The 23,676-nt window shown below is 42.8% G+C and overlaps 1 protein-coding gene across 3 annotated transcripts in view; it reads right to left on the bottom strand.

Moving 5' to 3' along the window:
- The window catches only part of nav3 (neuron navigator 3), a 198,355-nt gene that overhangs the window by 74,235 nt on the left and 100,444 nt on the right, over positions 1-23,676 (bottom strand). For all 3 annotated transcript variants that reach the window (XM_039600943.1, XM_039600942.1, XM_039600941.1), the window contains exons 7-9: positions 21,779-21,921; positions 15,195-16,305; positions 12,071-12,186 (exon numbers count right to left, since the gene is read on the bottom strand). In XM_039600943.1, the coding sequence (XP_039456877.1) occupies positions 12,071-12,186; positions 15,195-16,305; positions 21,779-21,921 (1,370 nt within the window). The remainder of the gene's footprint in view (positions 1-12,070; positions 12,187-15,194; positions 16,306-21,778; positions 21,922-23,676) is intronic.

The raw sequence follows: 23,676 nt of genomic DNA on the forward strand, positions 1-23,676 counted from the left end.
CTACCGTCTGTCGGACAGTCAGGAATGTTACAGTTGCACTGAAACGTCTCTTGTACTCGTTTGTGGTGTTCCCCGGTCATAGACCCACAAGATTTATCAAAGAGGGATTCCACAAAATTGCAGGTATCAGGATGAACAAAACTTAATTCATGATGTGGTGATACTTGAACTACTACTTAGATTTTACATTTATTTTCAGGGTTCCCAGGCGTGATTGGCTGTATAGATGGCACTCACATTCCATTCTGCTGCTTGAAGTGTTCCATTTCCAAAAGCATTTTTTTTTTTCTTGATCAAACAGGTCTTGTACAGCTGCTTTACAGGGAGCTATTGAAACACAGAAAATAGCATTGACATTCATAGTACATGCCTACTTAGGTTGGTTGTAAATCAGTGCTGAACATCTTACTGAGGAAAGGTTTGTTGGAGAAGTGGCTGGACCCTCTTCCTCTACATTTTTATATTTCATTTTACTTGCTGCCAGGAACGTTTGGGGCCTGTTGGGTTGCACCTGCGCTCACATCACATCACAAAATAAAATATATAAAATAAAAAATAAAATGAAATATAATAAAATAACGTGTTAAATGGGTGGAAATCCTAGATCAATGTTTAAATTAACACTCACGCATTGACTCTGTCGGCTATGTATTGCCATGCATGCTCCTTTCTTTTGCAGCTGAGGCTGTGTTACTTTTTTTCCCATAAAATTTGCATGTTATCGGCATATGCTGCCATCAGAATTTCGGCCTCAAGCGCTGTAAAATACATTGACCGCGCCTTCTTTCCCTCCGTCTCCATGGTGACTCGCTTAATCTGTGCTCCACTAATCAGGGCTTTATGCGCGCGCTTAACTTGGGGTTAAAGCAACTCCGCGTTGATTGAACTAATTGTTATCAGCCTTTCTGAAACCGAATATTCCGAGTTGGACAGTTCGGGGTTACTCAACCCTGAGTATCATTTTTAACTCTGAGTTTTCTAAACCGGCTTTCTGAAACAGGGCCCTGGCAGCCACTTAATTACGTCAACGACAACTGTCTGTGCAACAGTGACTTTAATGTAATGCATGGCTTTATCTGACACACACACACACACTTTTTAAGCACTTTCAAGGTCCATTTTCAAGCTTTTCCAGCACATTACCAAAAAAACAGAATGCATATTTCACTTCGCATCACCTCAGTAAGACCAAATTAATAAGTCTACACATCAGATATTGATGCTTCTTTCCTATGTGACACAAAAAAATAGGAGAAAGATTTGTGTTTGTTTTTTAAAGTTCATTCAAAACAAACTGTAAGATGTTTAACTACATTGCTTTCTGTATTATTGTTAAAGTTTTAAATGATCACCTTTAACGTGTTTGTGCTAATAAAATCATGTACAGTATGACAGGCATGGAGAATAGCACTGACTGGGAGAGGCTTTGAACAGATGACATAGTTCAATTCAGCATATAAGACTTCATCTGCCTTAAATAAACAGGCAGCCTTAAAGTATGAAATACTCATATACAAAAACACAAATTTGTCAACTGTCTTAGTGGCTTATAGTGCCCAACAGGTCTCAATGTGAGCTTGAAGCCATTATAATTTTTAAGTTGTTTAATGTGTAGGTTCTCACGATAAACAGATTCACACAGTCACACATTGAAACAGACTGACATGCAGAGGTGCAAGGCAGCCCATGCGGAGAAATTTTGCTTTCAGACTTTGCGACAATCTGATAAGAAAACTATTCAAATAGTTATTTGTGTTGAAAGAAATATGGTTACAGTTTCAAGCAGTTTTAAGCACCAAATCCGAAATCCAAGCACTTTTCAAACCTTGAAAAGGCAATATTAAAATCCAAGCATTTTCAAGGATTTCAAGCACCCCTACGAACCCTGTGTATGAAGTTGATGATTGTTAAAATAAAATAAAACATTTTAATCAATTACTTGGTTGCTCCTAAATCTATGATATGACTATATACAGAAAAGCTTGACATGGTATGCAAAAGAAAAAAATAAAGAAATACACAAACAAAAAGTTTCATAATGGTCAGTTTCATAATTTCAAATTCTCCAAAACTAACATTTTCTTTGATCGACTCATATTACATTGTGTTACATTCCCCCCCAAAGGGGTCTAGGCGTGCGAGTGAGGGGACCAGTAACAAATGGGTCCGGAAACAGAATGAAAAGGAAAACATACAGAGTTGTTCTATAATAATATAGTTTTATTACAAATAATATAGTTTTATCACAAACGACATTAACTTAAAGAGCTGGCAACGCCGTTTTACCAATAATGCCAAAGAAACAACAGAAACACTCGCAGCAACAAAAGACAAGAACACTACTAAACAAGAAAAAAAAAAGAAAAAAAAAAAGGAGGCACTTCCCACACTTCCTACTTACGCCTCACCACTTTCAGACAGCGAGCAATCAGGTGCCCAGGTTTGTGGCAGAAAAAACAGAGCTTTGTTTTGGCTCTTGCCACCATGCCTGTATTACCATTGTTAGCTGGCACAATCCTAGCCCTCGAGACTGACCATTTCTGTTTGTAGGCCCCACAATTAGCTATTAAATGGCCAGACTTGAAACAGAAAAAAACACTTACGGTCTGACCTGGGACGAGGCACAGGCACCTCCCCCCTTGTGCCTTGCTCACCACTAGCACCGTTAGCCTTTGCTAGTGAGTCGCGTCGCTCTTGCTTAATGATACTGGCTTTATGGACGAGTGCGAACTCGTCAGCCAGTGTCGCGGCCTGCTGCAAAGTGGAGACTTTCTGTTCATTCAGATATACTGCCATCCGCTCGGAGATGCAGTTTTTAAATTCCTCAATGAGAATTAACTCCCGTACTGAATCTAGGTCTGCAGCTTTACAGGCCATACACCATCGGTCAAAGAGGGCACTCTTTCCCTTGCGAAATCCAGGAAAGATTGACCCTGCACCTTTTCCAACCCCCGAAATCGCTGCCTATAAGCCTTGGGACTAGTTCGTAGGCTAACAGGATAGCACTTTTTAGTTTGTCGTAATCCAAACTGCACTCAGTGGACAACGAGGAACAAACCTCCTGTGCCTTGCCCACCAGCTTGCACTGCAGCAGGATGGCCTACGCATCCCGTGGCCAACCCAAGGCTGTCGCTATCCGTTCAAATGATTCAAAATAAATCTCTACCTCAGTGTCACGAAACACAGGGACCAGACGACTATTCCTGCCTACATCAAACTGCACCTCTGTCTGTGACAGCGAGGCCGCCACAGGAGGGGAGGAGGCCTGCTGGAGTTCCAGCTGTCGCAGCTTGACCTTAGTCTCCGCCTCCACCTTCTTCAACTCAACCTCCCTGGCCCTAGCCAGTTCCGCGTCCAAACGCCTAAGCTCTATTTCCCTTTTCAGCTGGAACTCTCTCTCGAGCTGCTCCTTTTCCAGCTGGAGATGAGCCAGATGGACTTTGAGCCTAGCATCCTGCTTAGAACCCTCTGATGACTGGGTGGAGAGTGGATCAAAACGGGGCAGCGTCATTGGCCCGCCCTTGGGCAGCCCCTGGCCCACAGGTGTAGACACTGATGGTTCTACGACCTGGCTTGGAACATGAGGCGCTGCACTTGGTCCAGCCGGACCGGGTGTGCTTGGGGGTTGCATTACAACCACCCCCTTCTCCAACAACCCGGACACCAGAGTGGCCTTCAGCTCCGCTTTGCTTAGACCAGTGGAGACACTGATCCCGTAATGTGTTGCCACCTCCTGCAGATCCCTCTTCCTACAAACGTCCAGCAGGGCAAGCGACAGCTTTGCCATAAACCCAGAAACATCAAAAGTGGCCATGAAAACTCAAATCGGCCCGAAACACAAATTAACCACCCAAGGGCCAAACAACACCTTCACTACACAACAAAAAAAACAAAACAAAAACAAAAATAGGCAAACAAAACGTGTTGTGTCAAGTCAACCATTAACTAAAATACTACCAACCCTCTCCCCAGTCCTGCCTACTCAGAACCTAGCCTCACCTAGCTTCTGGAGCGTACCAGGCTCGAGGCCACTTTAAAGGCAAATCATCAAGTGCCAAGGCACCAAAAAACCTACCCCAACAGAGAATTAATCCCCACCGGTTTGCTCCGAAAATAAAAAGGCAAAACAAAAACGAGTGTCCGAAGGAAGAGCAAACGCTCAGCTAGACACTCCCCTGTTCTAGCCAGGGAGAGCAGCAGCTAGTCAAATGACCCTCACACAACACACAAACACCTGTTCACAATCGTAATTAACTCAACTCCTTTCATTCCGATCCCGGACGAGCCCCCACTTTGTTACGTTCCCCCCGAAGGGGTCTAGGCGTGCGAGTGAGGGGAAGAGTAACAAATGGGTCCGGAAACAGAATGAAAAGGAAAACATACAGAGTTATTCTATAATAATATAGTTTTATTACAAATAATATAGTTTTATCACAAACGACATTAACTTAAGAGCCGGTGTTGTGCCAAAAAGTGATTGTCTGCCAAAAACTGATTTCCAATGTTTCTGTGTATTTTTTTTTATGTGTAATATCGTCACGTATGTTCGTAAATAGACTTCGGTGAACAGGGTTTACAAAGGGGTTACATATAGAATTAAAAATGATCTGTTTTTCAAGTATCTTTACAACTCTGTGTTATTGTACTTACATTATAACCAATCCGGTCCTTTCTCCCCACTTAAAATATTTTTACAGAACTATTGTAATATTTGCTGCCATTTCTGCTGTCCTCTTGGCCAACTTACTCCTACAAAAGACATTTTTAATGTTAATGAGATTTTTTTAACTGCATAAATAAAGGTTATATAAAAGTCACTGCCAAAAACTGACTGCGGCTTCTACCTTGTTACACTAATGTTGTTTGTGGCTCAAGATGACTTTATGTCATCCATAAGGGATGCATTTGACATATGTTTAACATATTAGCCCAACAAGGTTACATTATAGCAGTTTAAATAGGAGCAATCAGTTTTTGGCAAATACCGGAAATTAGTTTTTGGCCGACAATCACTTTTTGGCACAACATCGGCAACGCCGTTTTACCAATAATGCCAAAGAAACAACAGAAACACTCGCAGCAACAAAAGACAAGAACACTACTAAACAAAAAAAAGGAGGCACTTCCCACACTTCCTACTTTACGCCTCACCACGAAGAGACACTCTCAGGGCCCACAAGCCCATCTACTCACTATTCAGAAAGCGGCTGTCTGTCCAAGACCTAGCACAAAGCCATGTAAAGTCACAGAGCAAAAAACCACCAGAAACCTCTCCCACTGCTCCTACCACTCCACACCGTAGGCAGGACAATCACACACCTAACACACAACACAAAGACACCAGAGAAAGCCACCCTCCCACATCCAGTCCATCCCCAGCTTATATAACCTCAGAGAGGTGATTGCTGACTGGGCCCAGGTGGTAAACGAGGCCAATGAGCAGCAGCTGTGTCCTGGGGAGAGAGAAGAAGCGAGAGAGAGACAGAGGGGTGGAGCAAGAAAGGAGGAGGTGGAGAAAAACACCACGCCCACACAAGGGCAGTTTCAGGAGGCCCAGCTAGGGCCGTAACACATTGATTAGGGTCAGATTTAGTGTGAACAATAATACACAAACACGTGCACACGCATGTGCACACACATTAGAATCACTTTGATCCTTTGTGAATTCATAACTTTATGGCTTAACTGAGGTTAACCAGACAGCAACCAAAACCCCTTTCGAGAAGTTTTGCGTGAATTTTGCGACAGAAACCAAAACAAGTTCAGTTTTGTTTCTCACCAATTCACCAAGCAAACAGACACATTTCAACATGTCGTTACAAATTGGAAATAAATTGGATATTAATTAAAAAAAAACCTGCTTTAAACATCAACTAATTGTTGTTTGTAATTTTTTATCAATATATAAATATAGTGCTAACCTTCAGCCTCCTAGTAGACATACCTGTGTTCTAAATGTAAAAATCCTCTGATTTTCAGAAAAGTTGACCTGACCTTGAAGTCAAGGTCACCGAGATTTAAACTTAACAGAGATTTTCAGTAGATGCAACCATGGTATTGATTTGAAAATTCTATGATGCCTCGTTCTTGAGTTATTGCTTTCATAAACTTGGGTGTCCACAGCTCCCCGCCATATACCAAGCTCCAAAGATCAAAAGGTGTTTTTTTTTAGTTTTTTCATATAGATTACAACACACAAATAACAAAAATGCCAACACTATTGTCATTTTTGACAACACTATTTTGATGTTATCTAATGCAGTGCAAAAAGCAAAATAAATACATTGATAACTGGCAGTGAGACAGTCTTTGTCAACACACAGGGGAACACTGAGACTTCAGAAGATTTTGACTGCGTTTGTCTAATTCAGCCACATATTTGTTTCAAATAACCCTGAATGAAGTGTGCAATAATGGGGTATTGATCACACTGGCTGTGTGATTCACAGGCTGTGAGGGCGGTGCAAGTAATAGAAGCTGTGGAGGAGGTGTTGATTTTGCTTTAGCTCTATCTCGGTATTTCTGTTTATTGCTGCATCATGCTTCAACGTGCTCAAAGGATATCAGCCAAATCTACCCATGCTAACTGTGCTCTGTTTCACATTTCAATTTGATTTATCACAATAATTGTCAAAAATCCTTCTTATTGACTCCTGTGTTTCTCTCACGTTAAAGCCAGGTTTGTGCACGGGTGATCATTCCACATGGGAGGAAGGCAGATAGTGTGTACACTAGAAAATTTGACAGAGCTGGTGCCAAGGTATAGCACAGTACCAGGTTAGACCCCATCAGTTTACATTATACCACTTAAAGCTGCACGCTCAACAAAGTGCCTCATTTGCAGACTGTGACAGAGTGAATGCAGGTGAAAAATAGGATGTGTAATATCTAGGAAATAAACTACTGCTGCTGTGTAGATCTTTTAGGTGAGAATGCAACATATCTGTGAGTGTAAAGGTATGGACTAGAGGAAGCAAAGTGTTCTTCTAGAGCATGTTCTTGCAAAACAGTGCCTTAAAATGCCAATCTATTCAGAGAAGGACAGCTTGACTCATAATGAAGGTTATTTTGCTTCTCAGTTTGTTTCTTTAAAAAGCAAGATTTTAAATGAATAGAAATAGTTTTTTGAAGCTGCTGATTGATGTGTGTGATCACGCGTGTAATATGTAATAAAAAAACAACACTTTTAAAGTCCTTTCTAGACTTTCTCTGAGAATGAATGCTCACTTACGTGGGTGAGGCTGTGCGTGCAGCACCTGCTCCAGGTCACCCAGCATGGTGAGGATCACCTCCTTATCAAGCTGAGCTGTTCCTTCACGAGGACCTCCCTCAGAAACCTCCTCCTCCGCCCAATATTCACCATCTTTCTCCCTGCCTCCCTGTTTCCCGCCTCCCTTGTCTGCTGCTGCCACCTCCTCATTGGACCGTCCCCTGCTGACCTCTTCATCTGTTCCTGCCACCTCTCTGGACCTCCGCTGTGCCTCAATCCTCAGGTGGCCGCTGTACGATGCCCGCTGTGGCCGCCCTCCTGCTGCTGTGCATCGCCAAGGGACTGGGATGAGAGAATGCTCTGACTGAGAGAGCACTTTAGTGAGGGAAAGCGACAAAGATCGAGCTCTGGTGCCCCTTACACCTCCGCCTCTTGTGACCACATCCTTCCTGGGGCTTCCCTGCAGACTGCCTCCTGCCCGTTGTGTGGAAGATGAGTACAACGAAGAGTTTTGAGGTTGGGAGAGGCGAGATGGCGGCAGCTCGTCGAGCTCAAAGGTGTAAACTTGCTGCTCGCCATCGCTGAGCAGGGTCAGGTTAGTAAGTGAGCGCTGCTTGATCCGCAGGTTGAGGTTGTCAGGGAGAGGCTGCGGAGGCCGTCGAGCTGGGCTGCTGCCCTGATAAACTGAGAACTCCGCTCCTCTCTTCATCCCCTCCCCTTTTCAACTAACCTCTTTACCGCTGGTGGCTCAGTGACTAAAACTATGCATGCAAGTGGATATACCTGTGTGTGGCACTCTCTTTCACATCTTGACTGCACTAAAACTGAGAAAGCAGATGGAAGCAAGGAGCGCAAAGAGAACAGAAGAAGCATAAGAGATGGATCCCCAAGTCCTGCGTCTCCCGACTGATGTCCAGGCTTCAGTGGGCTGAAGGGAAAGCGAGCAGAGGGAGAAGAGTGGAGAGAAAACCACCTTCTCAGGCATGTAGGTAAAATCCAGGTCCATCATTAAGCCAGCCCGTAGTCATGGTCAGACACCGAGCCAGACACAAACATTCATTTCTTCCACTCCTTCCCTGTCCGCATGCTGTCTCTCTGTCTTCTTGGCTCCTTTCTCCTGCTTCACTACAGTCAGGGGCGTGGATGAACGACTCGCTACATCTCTCGCTCCTCACACATTCTCTCTTCCTCTTGCGCTCTCTTTATCTTTTCCCCCTATTAAATGGCAGTGTCTTTTCATTCACTCTTATCTATCTCCCCCTACCTTCTGTCTCTCCTTTAATTACCACCTGACAGCCACGCTCCTCCTGCCTCCTCTCTGACGGTTTCTCTCTCCTCACAGCAGAGAGTGAACGGTGGTGAAGCCGGCAAATGGGCTCACATAGCTCTCGGAGCGCCTGCATCTCTCTCTCTCGCTCACTTGCTCTCTCTCCTCTCTCTCTTTCTCTCCCCCCCTCTGTGTTTATCACCCTCTCTTTCACCTAATCTCTCTCATTCTCTCACTTTCTGTTCTGCTCTTACTAGCCCTCTTCCTGTATGCCTCCCTCCCCCCTCTTTCTCAGTGTCTCTCCATCTCTCTCCCTCACAGTGTGACAATGAGTTGCTTGGACAGTGCACCTGTAAGCTTGCAGCCCCCACTGCACCACTCTGACCACCCAAACTTAATTAAATGCTATCTTGAGGAGCTAAAGTAGCAAGCCCGCAGCTTATCACGGATCATCAATGAGACCACCGAGCCAACATATTCCCATCAATCACTGGGAGCATTATTAGCACTGTCTCTATTAGTCACAGTTGTCTACCACAGCATTCTCTAATCGTGACTACTAACTGCTGGAGGATCCTGGAAGCAGTTGCCTCAGAAAACATAATCAAGGTGATTGAGATTAACTCAACGTATAAATCAAGAGTATATATAGAGTGCTGCTTTGATGTTTTAAAACTGGTCTTACTGACACTGGTTCAGTCTGTACATGTAAAATGAGAAGTCTTGTCATGTGGCATTTGTGGTATGCATACACTTGAATTTCCTTCTCAGAGACTCATTCCTGCCTCTCTACATAGGAGCAGGAAGAATGAAGACTGCAATGACCATGAAGCGTGTGACATTAAAAAGCAAGTGTTTGCAATGGACCCCAAACAAAGAGAACGGTCAGCGCCGCAGTCTAATTTTATCCTTGAAATCACGGGCTTTGGAAAAGCCGCGACCAAAGCAAAATGTCTGGAATGTTGCTGTCGACATAACATCCCCAAACCTATAATCACATGCTGTTGTTTGTGTATGCTGGTCTTCTGGCTTCACTTTGAACTTGACGTCTGAGTTAAGAGGTTTGATTTTATTAAATGAAGACATCACCATCTGAATCAAGTGACTTGTTCTAAAATGGAAAACCCAAAAAGTCTCAAAGGATCCTCTGCGATACAATCAGTGATGAAAAGATTATCATGCTAAAGAAAAAGGAGAGAGGACACATCTACCCCAGATGTAACCTCTGAACTGAAGGCAGAACAAAGAACTATAATGGATGAAAGAGCTGTCACAGTGACTAGGGGTGGGTTTTAATAATCGATTCATCGATTAAAATCGATTCTGGCTTGGATAACATGAAATCGATTCATTAAAATCCTGAATCGATTTTTTAATATAAATTTATTTTTGCCCGAAACGCCAGAATCTCAGGTGAAACCTCACAAAATTTCAACAACCACCAAACAGCTCAGACAGTAAATGAGAGCAGGTACACAGATTCTGCACAAGAACGTAAACACACAGCGCAACACGCGGATCAGAATCAGTGAGATGTCGCCTTTCTCACCTGACGGGCGCTGCAGCTTTAAGCGGCTGCGCGCGCTCCCGCGGACGGCAATCACTTTCTGGCAGACAATCACTTTTTGGCACAACAACTGCACGGACACGGTCGGGACTGAAAGCCGACAGCTCGCTGATTCTGATGTTTCGGCAGGTCCGCGCTTTGTGTTCACGCCCTTTTTGCGCTGATTCTAAAGCTGTTAGTTTTATCTCTCTCCAAACAATATTGACTGAACCAGCAGCAAAAGAAGATCCAAACTACGCTTCACATAAACATCGTCATGAAATCACTCTGTGACAGGGGATAAAATAAAAGATACATTTCATATAGCTGATCACATTGTACAATATCCTCTCCTGACACTCTGACTTTTACTGTTTTGCTTCCACCACGATAAAATCACACGTCATGCACAGCTCTCTTTCTCTCTCTCTATACTTCAAGAACAGTTTCCCGTCTAAAAATCTGTTTTCTGCATTATTCGCTTGCTTGTTCCGCACAAGTCTATCGTTGTTTACAACGCTGTCGACCGCTTTTTTTTCCCTTTTACATACTTCGGAAAGGAAAACCTAATTTCTGCCGTTCAATACTGAACAAATTTAAACTTTTTAAAATTATGCAAAATGCAAAACGCTTAGCCGTGTCTCTAATAAAACCGCTGTAACGTCAGAGGTAACGTTCATATGTTGATTAATGGTTTTCTTTCGTTTTTGATGTACTGCAGATACATATTTTTATAAAATCCCAGGCCAGGAAAACCAGCTTCATGTTTTTCTGTGTTTTATCTTCAGCTACTGTGACACAAAGGCATCTGCTGTGACACTTACACCTTTGATAAAGTCTTGCGTGTGTCAGCTTCCTTTTTATTGATACAAAAATATGTAAATGTACTGATCTGAATTATAATATTTCTGACTGTCAAAATTTCCCAGATTCAAATCGAATTGAATTGAATCGAATCGAATCGACTTGAATCGAATCGTGGATCAAATCGATTCGGGACCTTGTGAATCGGAAACAAATCGATTCTAGAAATCAGTGACGATACCCAGCCCTAACAGTGACCTCTTGATTTGGAGCTGGTAAAATGCAACTGAAACGAAGGGATTTGTTTGTGCCAGCAGTTTGTATTTTGATGGTCTGGTGCCTGCTTTAACCTCTCATCCTTCTCCTGTCTGGGCTTTTGTGGTTAGAAACTCCTTTAAAAGTGGTCAAACGTCCCTCAGTCCTGAACTCTGAGATGCAGAAAAAGTGTAATTACTGTACTGTACTGTAATTACACAATGAAGACAATAAAGATGCTTGCAGCTGTCTCTGTTTGCAAACAAACAAGATTTAAGTTTTGAGGTATATAGCTGAAAATTATTTAACCTACAGCTCCACTTTATGTCTGTATATGTGTTACTGTATGTGTGAAGCTCTACATACAGCCATACCGATCTTGTCAATGTCTTTGATAAATACTCTGAGACTGGCATTGATAAACCACGTACATGTATGTATCGTAGTGACTGGTGGTGATGCAGCAACGCGATTATATCAGCTGGTGGCAGCCTGCAGCGAAGTAAACATAGCTGCAGATGCTCCCCGTGTCCAGCTGTCACTGCTGACCTTTTCCTTTCCCTACATGAAACCAGCACAGAACAGGAATCCCCCCAGTAAGCACAAACAGACTCACTTTAGCACATTCACACACCAGCTGCACAACACCAGTTCACTGGGTTGGCCACAGCAGCAGCTTTCAAAAGGCTCTCTGATCCTGCAGCTACTTTTCCACCTATACTCCATTAACAGACCCAAGTATCACTGTGGACTGCTAATCCATATTCTAACAAGAGTCTCTACCTAAGCTAACACATTTTGTTCCAATTGTTTAATGAAGGAAAATGTCATTTTAAATCAGTTCCTTTAGCATGTAGCAGAGCACTGCAGTAGAATTATTTATCTACAGGGACAGATCATAATGAACAGATACTTATGCACACCCACACCCACACTGAGAAATATCCTCCACACGGAGCCCACATCTGTCTGGTAACCTGCTGCATACCTGATATCTCCTCCAGGCACTGTTTGGCTGTCTTGCTGTAGACTAGCTCTCCCTTGGTGGGGCTGAGGCAGGGGTCGGCTGGGGCCACCATGGTGCAGTCATTTTCTGAGAATGTCCTAAAGGCACAAAGAACAAATAACACACAGCAGTTAAGAAGATAGGTTTATCAGATATTTCACTCTAACCTGAATTAAAGGCGCTGCAGTCATGGAGGGATTTAACTAAATTTGCTGTGTGCTTCCTCTCCAACAGCCTGAGCTACCTCACACGTTTGTTTGCCGATTTAAAGAAATAAGGATGGAGTCCAACGCTCCTCATAAGATAAGTCTTACACGCACATACAAACTTTGAACAATGAAAGTGCCACAACACCATGCAAAAACAGACTAAAGGCACAGAACGACACAGTTATACAGCTGACACACAAACCCAACAGAAAGCCCTCTCACGCAGGAACACACACAGAGTGAAATACATGCAAACTAACACTTTAAACCACACACAAAATCCCGAAATGCAAACTCGCATTACAAACTGAGAAAACAAAAAACCGGCAGGCAGAGAACTAAGCACAAGCTACTGAACACAATGCATTTCTTCCAATATGTATACCGCGCGCGCAGACACACACGCACGCAGACACACACCAGGGACGACCACCACCTGCAGAGCTGCAGATAAAAATTGGCTTCCAATTGCGACAACAGCATCAGCCTGTGACTTCAGCTCATGTGAAAAAGCTTTTCTTCTTCCTGCAAGCTTCCCTCACCTCAGTGGATTCACAAAGACGGCGACACAGATATTCACTACCCTTCCTGTATGGCACAGTATCACCCAAAAATAAGAGAATAGATATATGGGAGGGGGTGGCGGTTGCAGTAATAAGATATTTGACTCTGCTGCTTTAAAAAAGAAGGTGTACTGCTGGTCGTGTAAAGAAATGTGATTGAAGCTGCGGAAATTTGGAGAAAATTATTAACTGCACCAACAATTTTTGTATTTTTAATCGCCCCTTGTAAAAATCGTCCGGTCAACGTAGGTTATGGAAGCATAGGACAAGAACGGGCATTGCAAACTACATTTCTCTGTGGTGCAACTGTGAGTGCGTGAGAGAGAGAATGGGAAAAAAATTATTTCTGCATACAAATTCAGCTAAGCCTACCACGGTGGTCTGTTAAGCTTCGAAGATACAACAACTTCAAGTGGGCGGGGAGAAAGAATCCAAACAAGAAAACAGGATACCTATTTATGGCAAAAATGCTGGCAGCACAGGAGGAAGCCTTTACGCTTGCTGTATACATGCTGACGGCTTTGGATGAGGAAGAACATAGACATGGAAGCCGCAGATATATGAACGCAAGGATATATCTTAGAACACAGCAAAAAGGTTAAGATCTTCATGTGAACTGTTCCTCGAGAATTTTATTCACCACCGAGTATAGTCCGAGACACATTATTACGTAATATGTGTAAAAGATGGGATAGCACGGCAGTGGAGTGTTGAGCATTCTCCAGGGTGTACCTGGCTCTTGCCCTCTACAAGAGGAACTGGATAAGCAGAAGAAAATGGATGGATGGATGGATGGCCTACAATTTCATACCTACTATTATGTAAAAAAGCACAGGTGACTTTCACTGTAACACTTTTGGAGGGGGCCAGCGTTAACACCACAGATATTCTGACAACCCATTAACTCTGCATGTCTGTTGTTTCTAATGATAAACAAATCTCACTCCACTGTATCTCTCTGGTACCCTCCAGATTCAATTCAATTCAATTTTATTTATACAGCGCCAAATCACAACAACAGTCGCCTCAAGGCGCTTTATATTGTAAGGCAGACCCCACAATAGTACATACAGAGAAAAACATAACAATCATATGACCCCCTATGAGCAAGCACTTTGGCGACAGTGGGAAGGAAAAACTCCCTTTTGACAGGCAGAACCACGCTCAGTGAGGAGCGTCCATCTGCCGTGACCGGTTGGGGTTAGAGAAGGAAGACAGGACAAAAGACATGCAGTGGAAGAGAGCCAGAGATTAATAACAAGTATGATTCACTTGTTGCAAAGTTAATTGTTGCAGATGCAAAGTTTATAAAGTGGTCCCCCCCCTACCCCCCAAAATTAGACTTTCTAAACAACTAAGAGATATATTTAGGAGCGGCTGCAACGGATGCCAAATTTGAACTTTCTACTTCCAATAACTGACCAAGATGGCAAGAAGCAGTGAGTAGAAGTCCAAGCTTTAAAATGTACTCTCAGAAAACTGTGGGTAACATCACAGATGGTCCATCCACTTCTGACTACACTCAATGCTTCTGTTTACTTTTTGCTCACTGAGTAGGCTGCCTGTGTTTTCACACTTTAAGTTTTAGTTCCCTGCTTCAGAGCTGACTATCACTCATTATCTGCTCAGGACTGATAGCCGCAGAAACTCACTAAATGTGTGGGATTAAAGGAATGCTAATGCTCGAAAGAGGCGGAGGAGGTAGTTCAGAGAGAGAGAGAAAGGGTGAAGGATTTAGTCTTGTTTAATGGGATTCCTAACTCCCTTTCTCTCCTAACACAAAGCCATCCCAGAGACTTTGGCGGCTCCGCTATTTTTTTTCTTTGGGATTTACCCACTTCCTGCACCTCTGATTGCTGTAACATCATGAAACCATGTGCCAGATGCATGCCTCTAACAACACTGGCTGAATGAAGAGAAGGGGAATGAGTTCTTGAACACTGCCAATGTCTGGATGCTCACATCAAAGATGAAACCCAGACAGTTAAATAATAGGCTTTGGCAAGCAGCGGGGAGTGGATGTTAATTTGTTCAGTGATGCCTGTGAAGGGATGTGGAGGCGAGAGCAAGACGCACAGTACGGAGGCTCCAGCTGATCACTGGGAGAACTCCAAGATTTCATGGGGTGCATGAATGACTGTAAGCATGTGTGAATGTGTGCAGGTGTGATTTTGGAAAAAACGGGTCAACAGGTTGCTCTCTCTGGGTGTCCTTTGAGTGATGATGATAGGACAAATAAACACACACACACACACACACACACACACACACACACACACACACACACACACACACACACACACACACACACACACACACACACACACATCTCACCTGTACATGAAGGGGGCCACAGTGGCTGTATTGGGATGGTTGTGCTGCTGCTGCTGGGGAAGCTGAACTACTCCATTTCCTCCTGGTGTTCCTCCCCCTCCCCCTCCCCCACTTCCTCCCACAGTGGACGCAGACAGGGCTGATGTGCTGGTGGACAAGGTCATGCTGGTCCGTTTGCCCTCTGGGCCCCCTACGGAGCGTTGGATATAGAAACTCCCACTTTGCCCCCCTTTGGTTAGCTTGGCTCTCTCTCCCTCTCCTCCCCGCATATTTCCGCTGCTGTTTAAGGCGGCCTGGTTTTGGGCCTGGGACTGACTTTGCGGCTTTGCTGATGATGCCGAGGGAGCTTTAAGTCCTGGCTTTGGGATGCCGCTTGAAGCTGAGGGGGCGCCACCATCTTTCTTCCCTGACGATGACTTCCCTCCTTTCGGGATGAGGCTCGCGATTTTTGAGGTCTTCTTCGTGGACTCGGGAAATGTATCACGCTCCTCTTTCGGGGGAGAGCTGTCCTTACAAGGCTTCCCAGACTTGCTCTTGTCCTCCTTGTCTTTGGAGGAGGCTTGAGACCTGCTACCACTGGCGGACGCCTTTGAATAAGAAGAGGATGAAGATGAGGACGTTTTGCTCGGTGCGGTGAGGGACGACGCAGGGGTCTTTGTAGCCATTTGTTTGGCGGTAGCACTGCTACTAACAGTGCTGCATGCTGACCCTGTAGGCGCCAATCCATCTTCACCATACTCTGACAGGTCATCTTCCTCCTGCAAAGCCATCTCCACCACAGACGGCGATGCTCTTGAAGCTGATCGGGGGTTAATCAGCCGAAATTTCTCCAGCATTGACCTTTGAGGCGGTGCAACACTTGACCCTACTTTTGACCCATCCCCTTCCGGGGCTTGCGGTGATGGGGTGGTAGAAGGGGAGTGTGTAGGGCTTGCCAGCATGGATGAAGTTGCGCTGTGCTTAAGATTCATGGACTTGCTGCGCCAGGACTTGCCAGCTGTGGGGGAAGGGATGGCAGAGGCCAGCTGCTGCCCGCTGAGGCTGGTGGGAACCATGCCACCAACACCACTTCCATTCATCCCACTAGGTACCGGGATGCCTCTCACAGCCTCTAAACAAAGAGAGTAGAGAGAAAGAAAAATATGGGATGATGATTAAAAGGGATATCTGGTGAATTACAGTTTCTGATGTACAAATTTGCAGTTTCGAATAACTAATTCATCAGCTGCAACAATTTATTACTAATCTTTTTGTGATGAGATTGGTTGGAATGATTTTCCCATTGAGATGTTGCACAGAACTGATTAGAAAAAGGATTAGTCATGTATGCTGCATTACATTATCTGTAAAGTGTCAGGTTTCCCCAAAACTTACTGCGGTTTGATAACTAAATGCAATTTTTCTATTTTATTTTTATTTTTTTAAACTTTTTATCGTAGTCATTTTCCAACAAGTTATTAGCTAAAAAGCTACACTTCCTCAGGCTTCCTGGATTTATTTGACAAGAAAAACTAGTTCAGAATACTCAGTTGGCTCCCTGCTGACTTCCTTTGTGGTTTTACACACATTCAGCAAAAAATAGTTAACTCTTACATTATTTAAAAAACAAAAAAACAAAAAAAAACCCCCAGAGCTTATTCTCAGGTGACAGGATATCAACAGCGCGTTTAGTTAAAAGAAAAGACTTCATGTTTATTACAACACCGGTGTATCGAAGGAGTTTGCATTCAGCAGTGCTTTACCTTCTTGTTCAGACTTCAACCCTCAGATTTACAATTCTTTGTAACCTGTAACCGCATGTATACATGTATATAACAGACTTATAAAGGACAGGATATCATGTTACGGTAGTGACAAAAAAATTCTCACCATCATAAGTAATAAAGGCGAATTTCCTGAAAGGAAGCCATTCAATTAAAATATTGGCCTTTTCTGGAAAAGATCCACCTCAGATTTAATGTTCAAGCCCAATGAGTAAAACAACAAATGAAAGTTTGAGAAGTTTTTTTTATTTACTTTGCAGCTTCATTCCCTGAACATTTTTTATTTTGGGATATTCATATTCTGCATTTCTTTTTTCCTCTTTCTACTTTTATCCACACAGCTGGAATTATACTGCATACAGCTATACTGTTCATGTATTTAGGGAGTGCTGTAGAAACAATTTCTAGCTCACACACACACACGACTGATTGCTGGAAAAAATTATATCTACAAACGTTTTCATTAACGCATTCTTGACAGTTACAACAGTCAATATTTAAATATCAATCAGGCATGGAAAAGTATTGATGATCTGTGAATTATCTTTCACAGATCATCAACACCCTTTTACCTGTGCATCTCTTTTATACATAAACATTATCCCAGAGCTCACAAGTATAGCATTTGCTTTAGGCATGCATACAAACACAACTTCATCTCCCCCTGAACACAAGTTTGAGTTACTTTCTAACTGAAAGAGACAAATAGTGGGGAAAAAAGTATCAGCAGAATTATGATAGGGTAAGTAGAGAGAGGCGACAGAGTGACAGCATGAAGTTCTACTCCATTAGACTGAGTGTCTGTCTGTCTGGCTGTCACTCAGCACAGTGAGCAGGGTTCAGCTGGCTGTGAGTCACCCCCACTTTTCAGTTTAAAGCCTCCACAGGCAGGCAGACGAGGGGGGCTCAGACTTTAACCGGCTTACGCTTCTGACAACATCCTGTAAAACCTTTAAACATGCCTGAAAACACCTCAGTGCATTCGGGATAATGTGTCAGGCTGTAAGAGTGCCCTCCTTTATATAATATTGTTTAAACTGTAATTTAGGAAATGGCTGTAAGATACCTGATAATGGTTTGGCCACACTTTGAAGGCTTCAAAAGCAACTGATTAGAGCAGGGGTAGGGAACTCCAGGCCTCGAGAGTTGGTGTCCTGCAGGTTTTAGATCTCACCCTGGGTCAACACACCTGAATCAAATGATTAGTTCATTACCAGGCCTCTGGAGAACTTCAAGACATGTTGAGGAGGTCATTTAGCATTTTGAATCAGCTGTGTTGGATCACAGGACACATCTAAAACCTCCAGGACACCGGCTCTTAAGGCCTGGAGTTCCCTACCCCTGGACTAGAGCAAAAATCTGTTGGCTTCACATTAGTTAAGGATTGATTCGGATAACCATATAATAATGTGACAAGGAACTGACAACTGGAGACATTTTTAGCCAATAACAATTTTTTAATATTAGAATGATTGTAACAAGTTAAATAAATAAAGGAGTGTCTGCTAGGGTGTAAGTCTAAGTGGAACTGCAGTTATATGTGTTGTTGTAGCCAATCTAAGTTAAAATACAATTGTTTTCTTTAACATATGTTAAAGTGTATGAAACTGCTCTGAATGTGTTGGTGGGTTGTGTGAATGGATATCTGTACAACAACAAAATCAGTTTCAAGTTAATTAAAAAGGATAATGAACTGGCAGCCTCCCTCTTTTTCTACCATGAATAGGTTTAAAAGCTGAGATAAGTCACAATAGCAAAGTTTCAAATCTCAGATGAGACCAGAAGAGCTAAATATGGATTAAAGTCTTCTCAGTTAAACACTGGTGCAAAGAAGAAACATTTGCAGCTCCAGTAGCATAGCTGTTATAGCTAGCAGTGTTTTGAGCTTGTGAGTGTCTTCCTGGCAAAGTGTGGTCCTGGAGTTTATTCTTATGCGTATTCCTGCAACACTTACTGTTGCAGGAATACGCACAAAGGCATTTAGACTTTGCAAGGTATTAAATGGCTGTCTGTGGGAATAGTTTGTCAGCATGATAGCTTCTTAAGTGTGGAGTTATAAAACTTTACAGGTGATGAGATGAAACAAGAGCCAGGTTAAAATATGTGTGATCAGATCCATAAGTCCCAAGTTCTCAAACAAATATGTACTAATTACTTGTGTCTGCAACTAATAATAATATATTACTTTATGGTTACTGTGTACTTGTGAGTCTGAATATGAATATGTTGATAGCTGGTCCCATGCGGTCCCATCACAAGACTGTCTCAAGATGGTCATTTCTTGTCCAGGCAGTCATGTGGCACTGGCATAAACGTTGATTACAGCATACATTGTGAGTGTGTGTGTGTGTGTGTGTGTGTGTGTGTGTGTGTGTGTGTGTGTGTGTGTGTGTGTGTGTGTGTGTGACCACTATGCTGGCCCCCATCTTTTGAGATAAGTGAATGACTTTTACATATCTGATAAATTTGACTGCAAATGAAAGAGATGGCGAGCATTTGTGTGATTCTGCCTGCAGTGTGTGTCTCTGCTTGTGTGTCCAGTCAATTAACCCTGTCTTCAGAGATTCCCCTTCCCTCCTCCCCGCTCAGCCCTTCCCCACCCTAGAGGCAGTTTTGCAGCACCACCACACTTTTCACCGTGCAGTGACTTGCTGTTGCCGTGGCAACAGACTCTTATTTTCCTTTATTGCCTCAGCGACCACGGAATTAAATGCCACTTTGTCTGGGTGGCGGTGGACCCTCTGCTAACAAATACAAACACACACACAAAGCCAGAAGCACACGTGCCCCTGACTCATGTATGTACTGACAAACCCTTCTGTTTACCACACAGTTAAAGACTGAAATTCACCTGGTGTGAGTTTCTACACACTAGCTAGACTCCAGTTTAATACATTTGAACTTGCTCTGCTTCCCACTTCACATCACTGTGAGTAAGACAAATTATCGGCTTAAGGAAATCAGCACCTTCTCCACTCTGGAGTACTGGAGTTTCACAGCTGCCTCTTTATCTTCTTTGTAAACACCAAGCAAGCTAAACACCAACTTACACAGTAAAAATTTACTTTCACCACAACAAAGGCATTTTCCATTTGTATTAGTTTAGATAGCTGAAGCCAAATAGATACATGACAACAGTAATGATACAATCCACCTGTTCACACCTGCTCACTTCATTCATCTTCATTTTGCCCAGAAGGATCCGACTGCATAGCTGACATTTCCTCAACAATTGACACCCCCCCCGCTCCACTTTTTGGCTTGTCTATTTTATTTTAAACCAAAACACCTTTTCCATCTCCCCTGCAGTGAAGCACCAGTCCTACTGGCTTATCTCTCCAAACTGAGGCTTTGTCTTTTGGCAAGACTCCACTGGAAAAAGACACATTTGCCCTTTAATACCCTCCGTATCATTTTCAGGAAAAAAGGGGAAAATGTTACTGAAACCTTTGAAAGGGTGACGTAACTAATAACCATAATACACCTAAAAAAAACCCTGACATTTAAACCCAATTATAACTAAAAGCACATTAAGACTAATGTGAAATGTCAGTTTCTCAAGAACTTGTTATTGCCCGTTTTTAGCAATTTTCAGTTACGGTTGATCACATACTATCTTTCCATCCTTCTGTATGTCATCTTTCACCTCCCTCTCCCACTGAAGAATCTGAGGTTTCAGACAGAAACTGGAAGGGTAAGTGCACATGTGAACTTTTAGGATGAAAAGGAAGACAGAGAGAAATTCAGCAAGCATTTGCTGCAGGCATTTCACTGCTATCTCTGTTGGATGCCACTCACTGTGTCTCTCCTCCACTACATCACCATGTACTGATCCTTTCCAGAGACTAAACTGCAGTCTGTTTTCCTCAATGACTGTGCATTGCTTTAAGAATAAATGCTGGCTGTCCTTTGTCAGAAAACATTTTTGCTAAAGTAAAAGGTTTGTTAATATACCTTCAGGAGTGGTTTTATTATTATGATGATGCCGAGGCATGAGAACAGATTTTAGTTACTGGCATTGTGTTAGCCAATAAGTCATAAGAATTCTTATGAATGAGCCATGACAAAATCTTGAAGCTATTATAAAGTGATCGAACGAGCCAACAGTAAAGAATTGTGTAATTAACACATTACGAATGGATATATTTACTCTTCAAAACAGAATGTGGCCATTAACACAACAAGGATTTTTCAGTAATTACTTTTCTGTTAAATAAAATGCCACACACTCACTCTTGGCCTCTGTAAGACCCTTTTCTCAAAAACATAATTACTCTTATTAGCTTGATCGTACTTGACAAAGCGGTTTCCTGAATTCACCCCCCTGCTCACTTCTCAAACAGCTCTATTCATGCTGTGAAAATTTTCACCACCTTCACTTAATGGCATCTATTCCAACTCAGTTGGAATGAAGAGCTGGGGATGATTCAGCAGACTAGTGACATCAGCCTGTCTGACTTGTGTGAGTGGTGCCATCAAGTGGTTGGGATGAGGAATGGAAAATCACTGCATCTACCTACTGCAGGAGTAGGCAACTCCAGGCCTAGAGGGCCGGTGTCCTGCAGGTTTTAGATCTCACCCTGGGTCAACACACCTGAATCAAATGATTAGTTCATTACCAGGCCTCTGGAGAACTTCAAGACACGTTGAGGAGGTCATTTAGCAATTTGAATCAGCTGTGTTGGATCAAGGACGCATCTAAAACCTGCAGGACACCGGCACTCGAGGCCTGGAGTTGCCTACCCCTGACCTACTGTATAGTCAAACTCCATTTACATTAATAAAAAATGTGTTTTGTGGGGTTGTAAACACACTCTTTACCTCTATCATTGCCACTGGCATACTGAAGAGGCTTGCTCTTGTCAATGCTGTTGAAGCTCTGGCTCCGACGGTTGAGGTTGGATGAGCCTGGGCTCCTGGAGGCGCCGCTGCCCGCAGCAGGTACTCTGGAGGGCCCTGGTAACCTGCAGAAGAGGTAGTAAGTAAATAAGTAGATAAGTAAGATGACTACACATTAACTCCAACCCAAGAAAAAAGTCAAGGAAAGGTGGTTTATTTATAACAGGGGATACTTTAAAATCAACAGTCCTTTGTCAGTAATAACTGAATTAATCCAGTCATTCTGGAGTTCAAAAGTGCAAAAGTCACCTTCCTTGTTTCAGGGAACAGCAGAATTACAGAATAACACCAAGGTACTAAAATGACCACCCCTTCCAGAACATCAAGCTCAAGCTCAGCTTAACTAACTGATGACATCTCACATTAGCTCACCTAAAGCACACGGAGATTTGGTTTCCCATCACTTCCACTGAAAGCACCTATAAAATATGCACTGTTTCCTTTAACTGTTAGGCCTCGATGGGGTGAAGGAAAAGAAAAGGTTTCACAGTGGAATCACAATAACAGTTGAGATACACCTTGAGATTTAGAAGTCTACAAATATTGGTATATTTTCTCATGAATAACCAGCCCTGGATTCAGTGTGTGTCAGTGTGTAAGATGAAGAGAGATCAGGAGTGTTGTATGAGAGGAAGTCTTTGTTTCATCATGGGCTAAGGAGGGAGGATAAAAGAAGAAGAAAAACTATGAGTTCAGGTGCACATGTGTGCTGAGAGTCTGTGTCATGACCGACTCTCTGCTGTCAAAGCTGATCAGAGCTACTATAAAGTCATGCGTGATATAAATATTTCCTTCCCTTCAAACGATCATAAAAAGGAGCTACATCACATCACATCTACCAGGGGGGTTTGTGTTTTCAGTCAGTCTACTTTTGAAACACACTTTTGCATCATTTCTTTCTGTTGACACAGTCAAAGCTGCCAGTGTCAAATGGTGATTTGCCATGCTGCAGCTGGAGGAGTTTCACTACACCCAGTAGCGTGTTAAAAAGAAGAATCTCATTAAAAAACTGTTGTACAGTAACGTTATACTGCATTTTTTATGTGGTGTGCCAGATGCATTCATACATCTGTTTGTTAGCAAGTTTCTTCAAAAACACATTTAGCAGCTGGTTCAAACATTTTAACAACCTGGATCTATTTCTGCTGTAACTCAACATGATTTTTCCTTTTTCAGTGCCTTGGTTTCTCCCACAAACACTTTACACTGTTTTCATGTTGAAACAATATCAAAATGCAGGTTTGAAAAAGGGCAAAGATAGCTCAAAACCTTAAAAAACCGTTTATGGAACTTGATGTCTCTGCATGAACTTTGTCGTGACGCCCCTTAAAGATAATTGATTTGCTATGCTGAATATGTCGCTTGTCTGTATCGCAGATGGAGCCGAGATGTCGGAGGGAAACGTATTTTAGGCTCAGAATTGTGCAGTGGTGAAAAGCCCTCTGGGGGAAAAACATATTTCATATATTCCATTCAGTGTTTAAGGCTTTCATGAAAATAAACAAATGAAAGGACAGATTGACATCTAGCATGGATAATAAACCTCCTGACTACTAAGAAATCTCTTCCTCCACTGCTTTCAGTACTCTTCCATTTCTCTACCACATGAGCCCGCTATGACAAACTTCATCTAGGAAACACAAAGTGCAGTTCTCTCTCACTCAATATGTCCTGCTTTAGTTAAGAAAAAACATTATTTTGATTTTTAACACTGGATTTCAGTGTTCGGAGCATCAGTCAACTGCAAAGCAATTCACCACCAACAAAAACCAGTCAGTGACCAAATCAATATGAGTAGTGTTTGATCAAGGAACAACAAC

The sequence above is a fragment of the Oreochromis aureus genome, linkage group 17 (genome assembly GCF_013358895.1).
Source record: "Oreochromis aureus strain Israel breed Guangdong linkage group 17, ZZ_aureus, whole genome shotgun sequence".
NCBI lineage: Eukaryota > Metazoa > Chordata > Actinopteri > Cichliformes > Cichlidae > Oreochromis > Oreochromis aureus.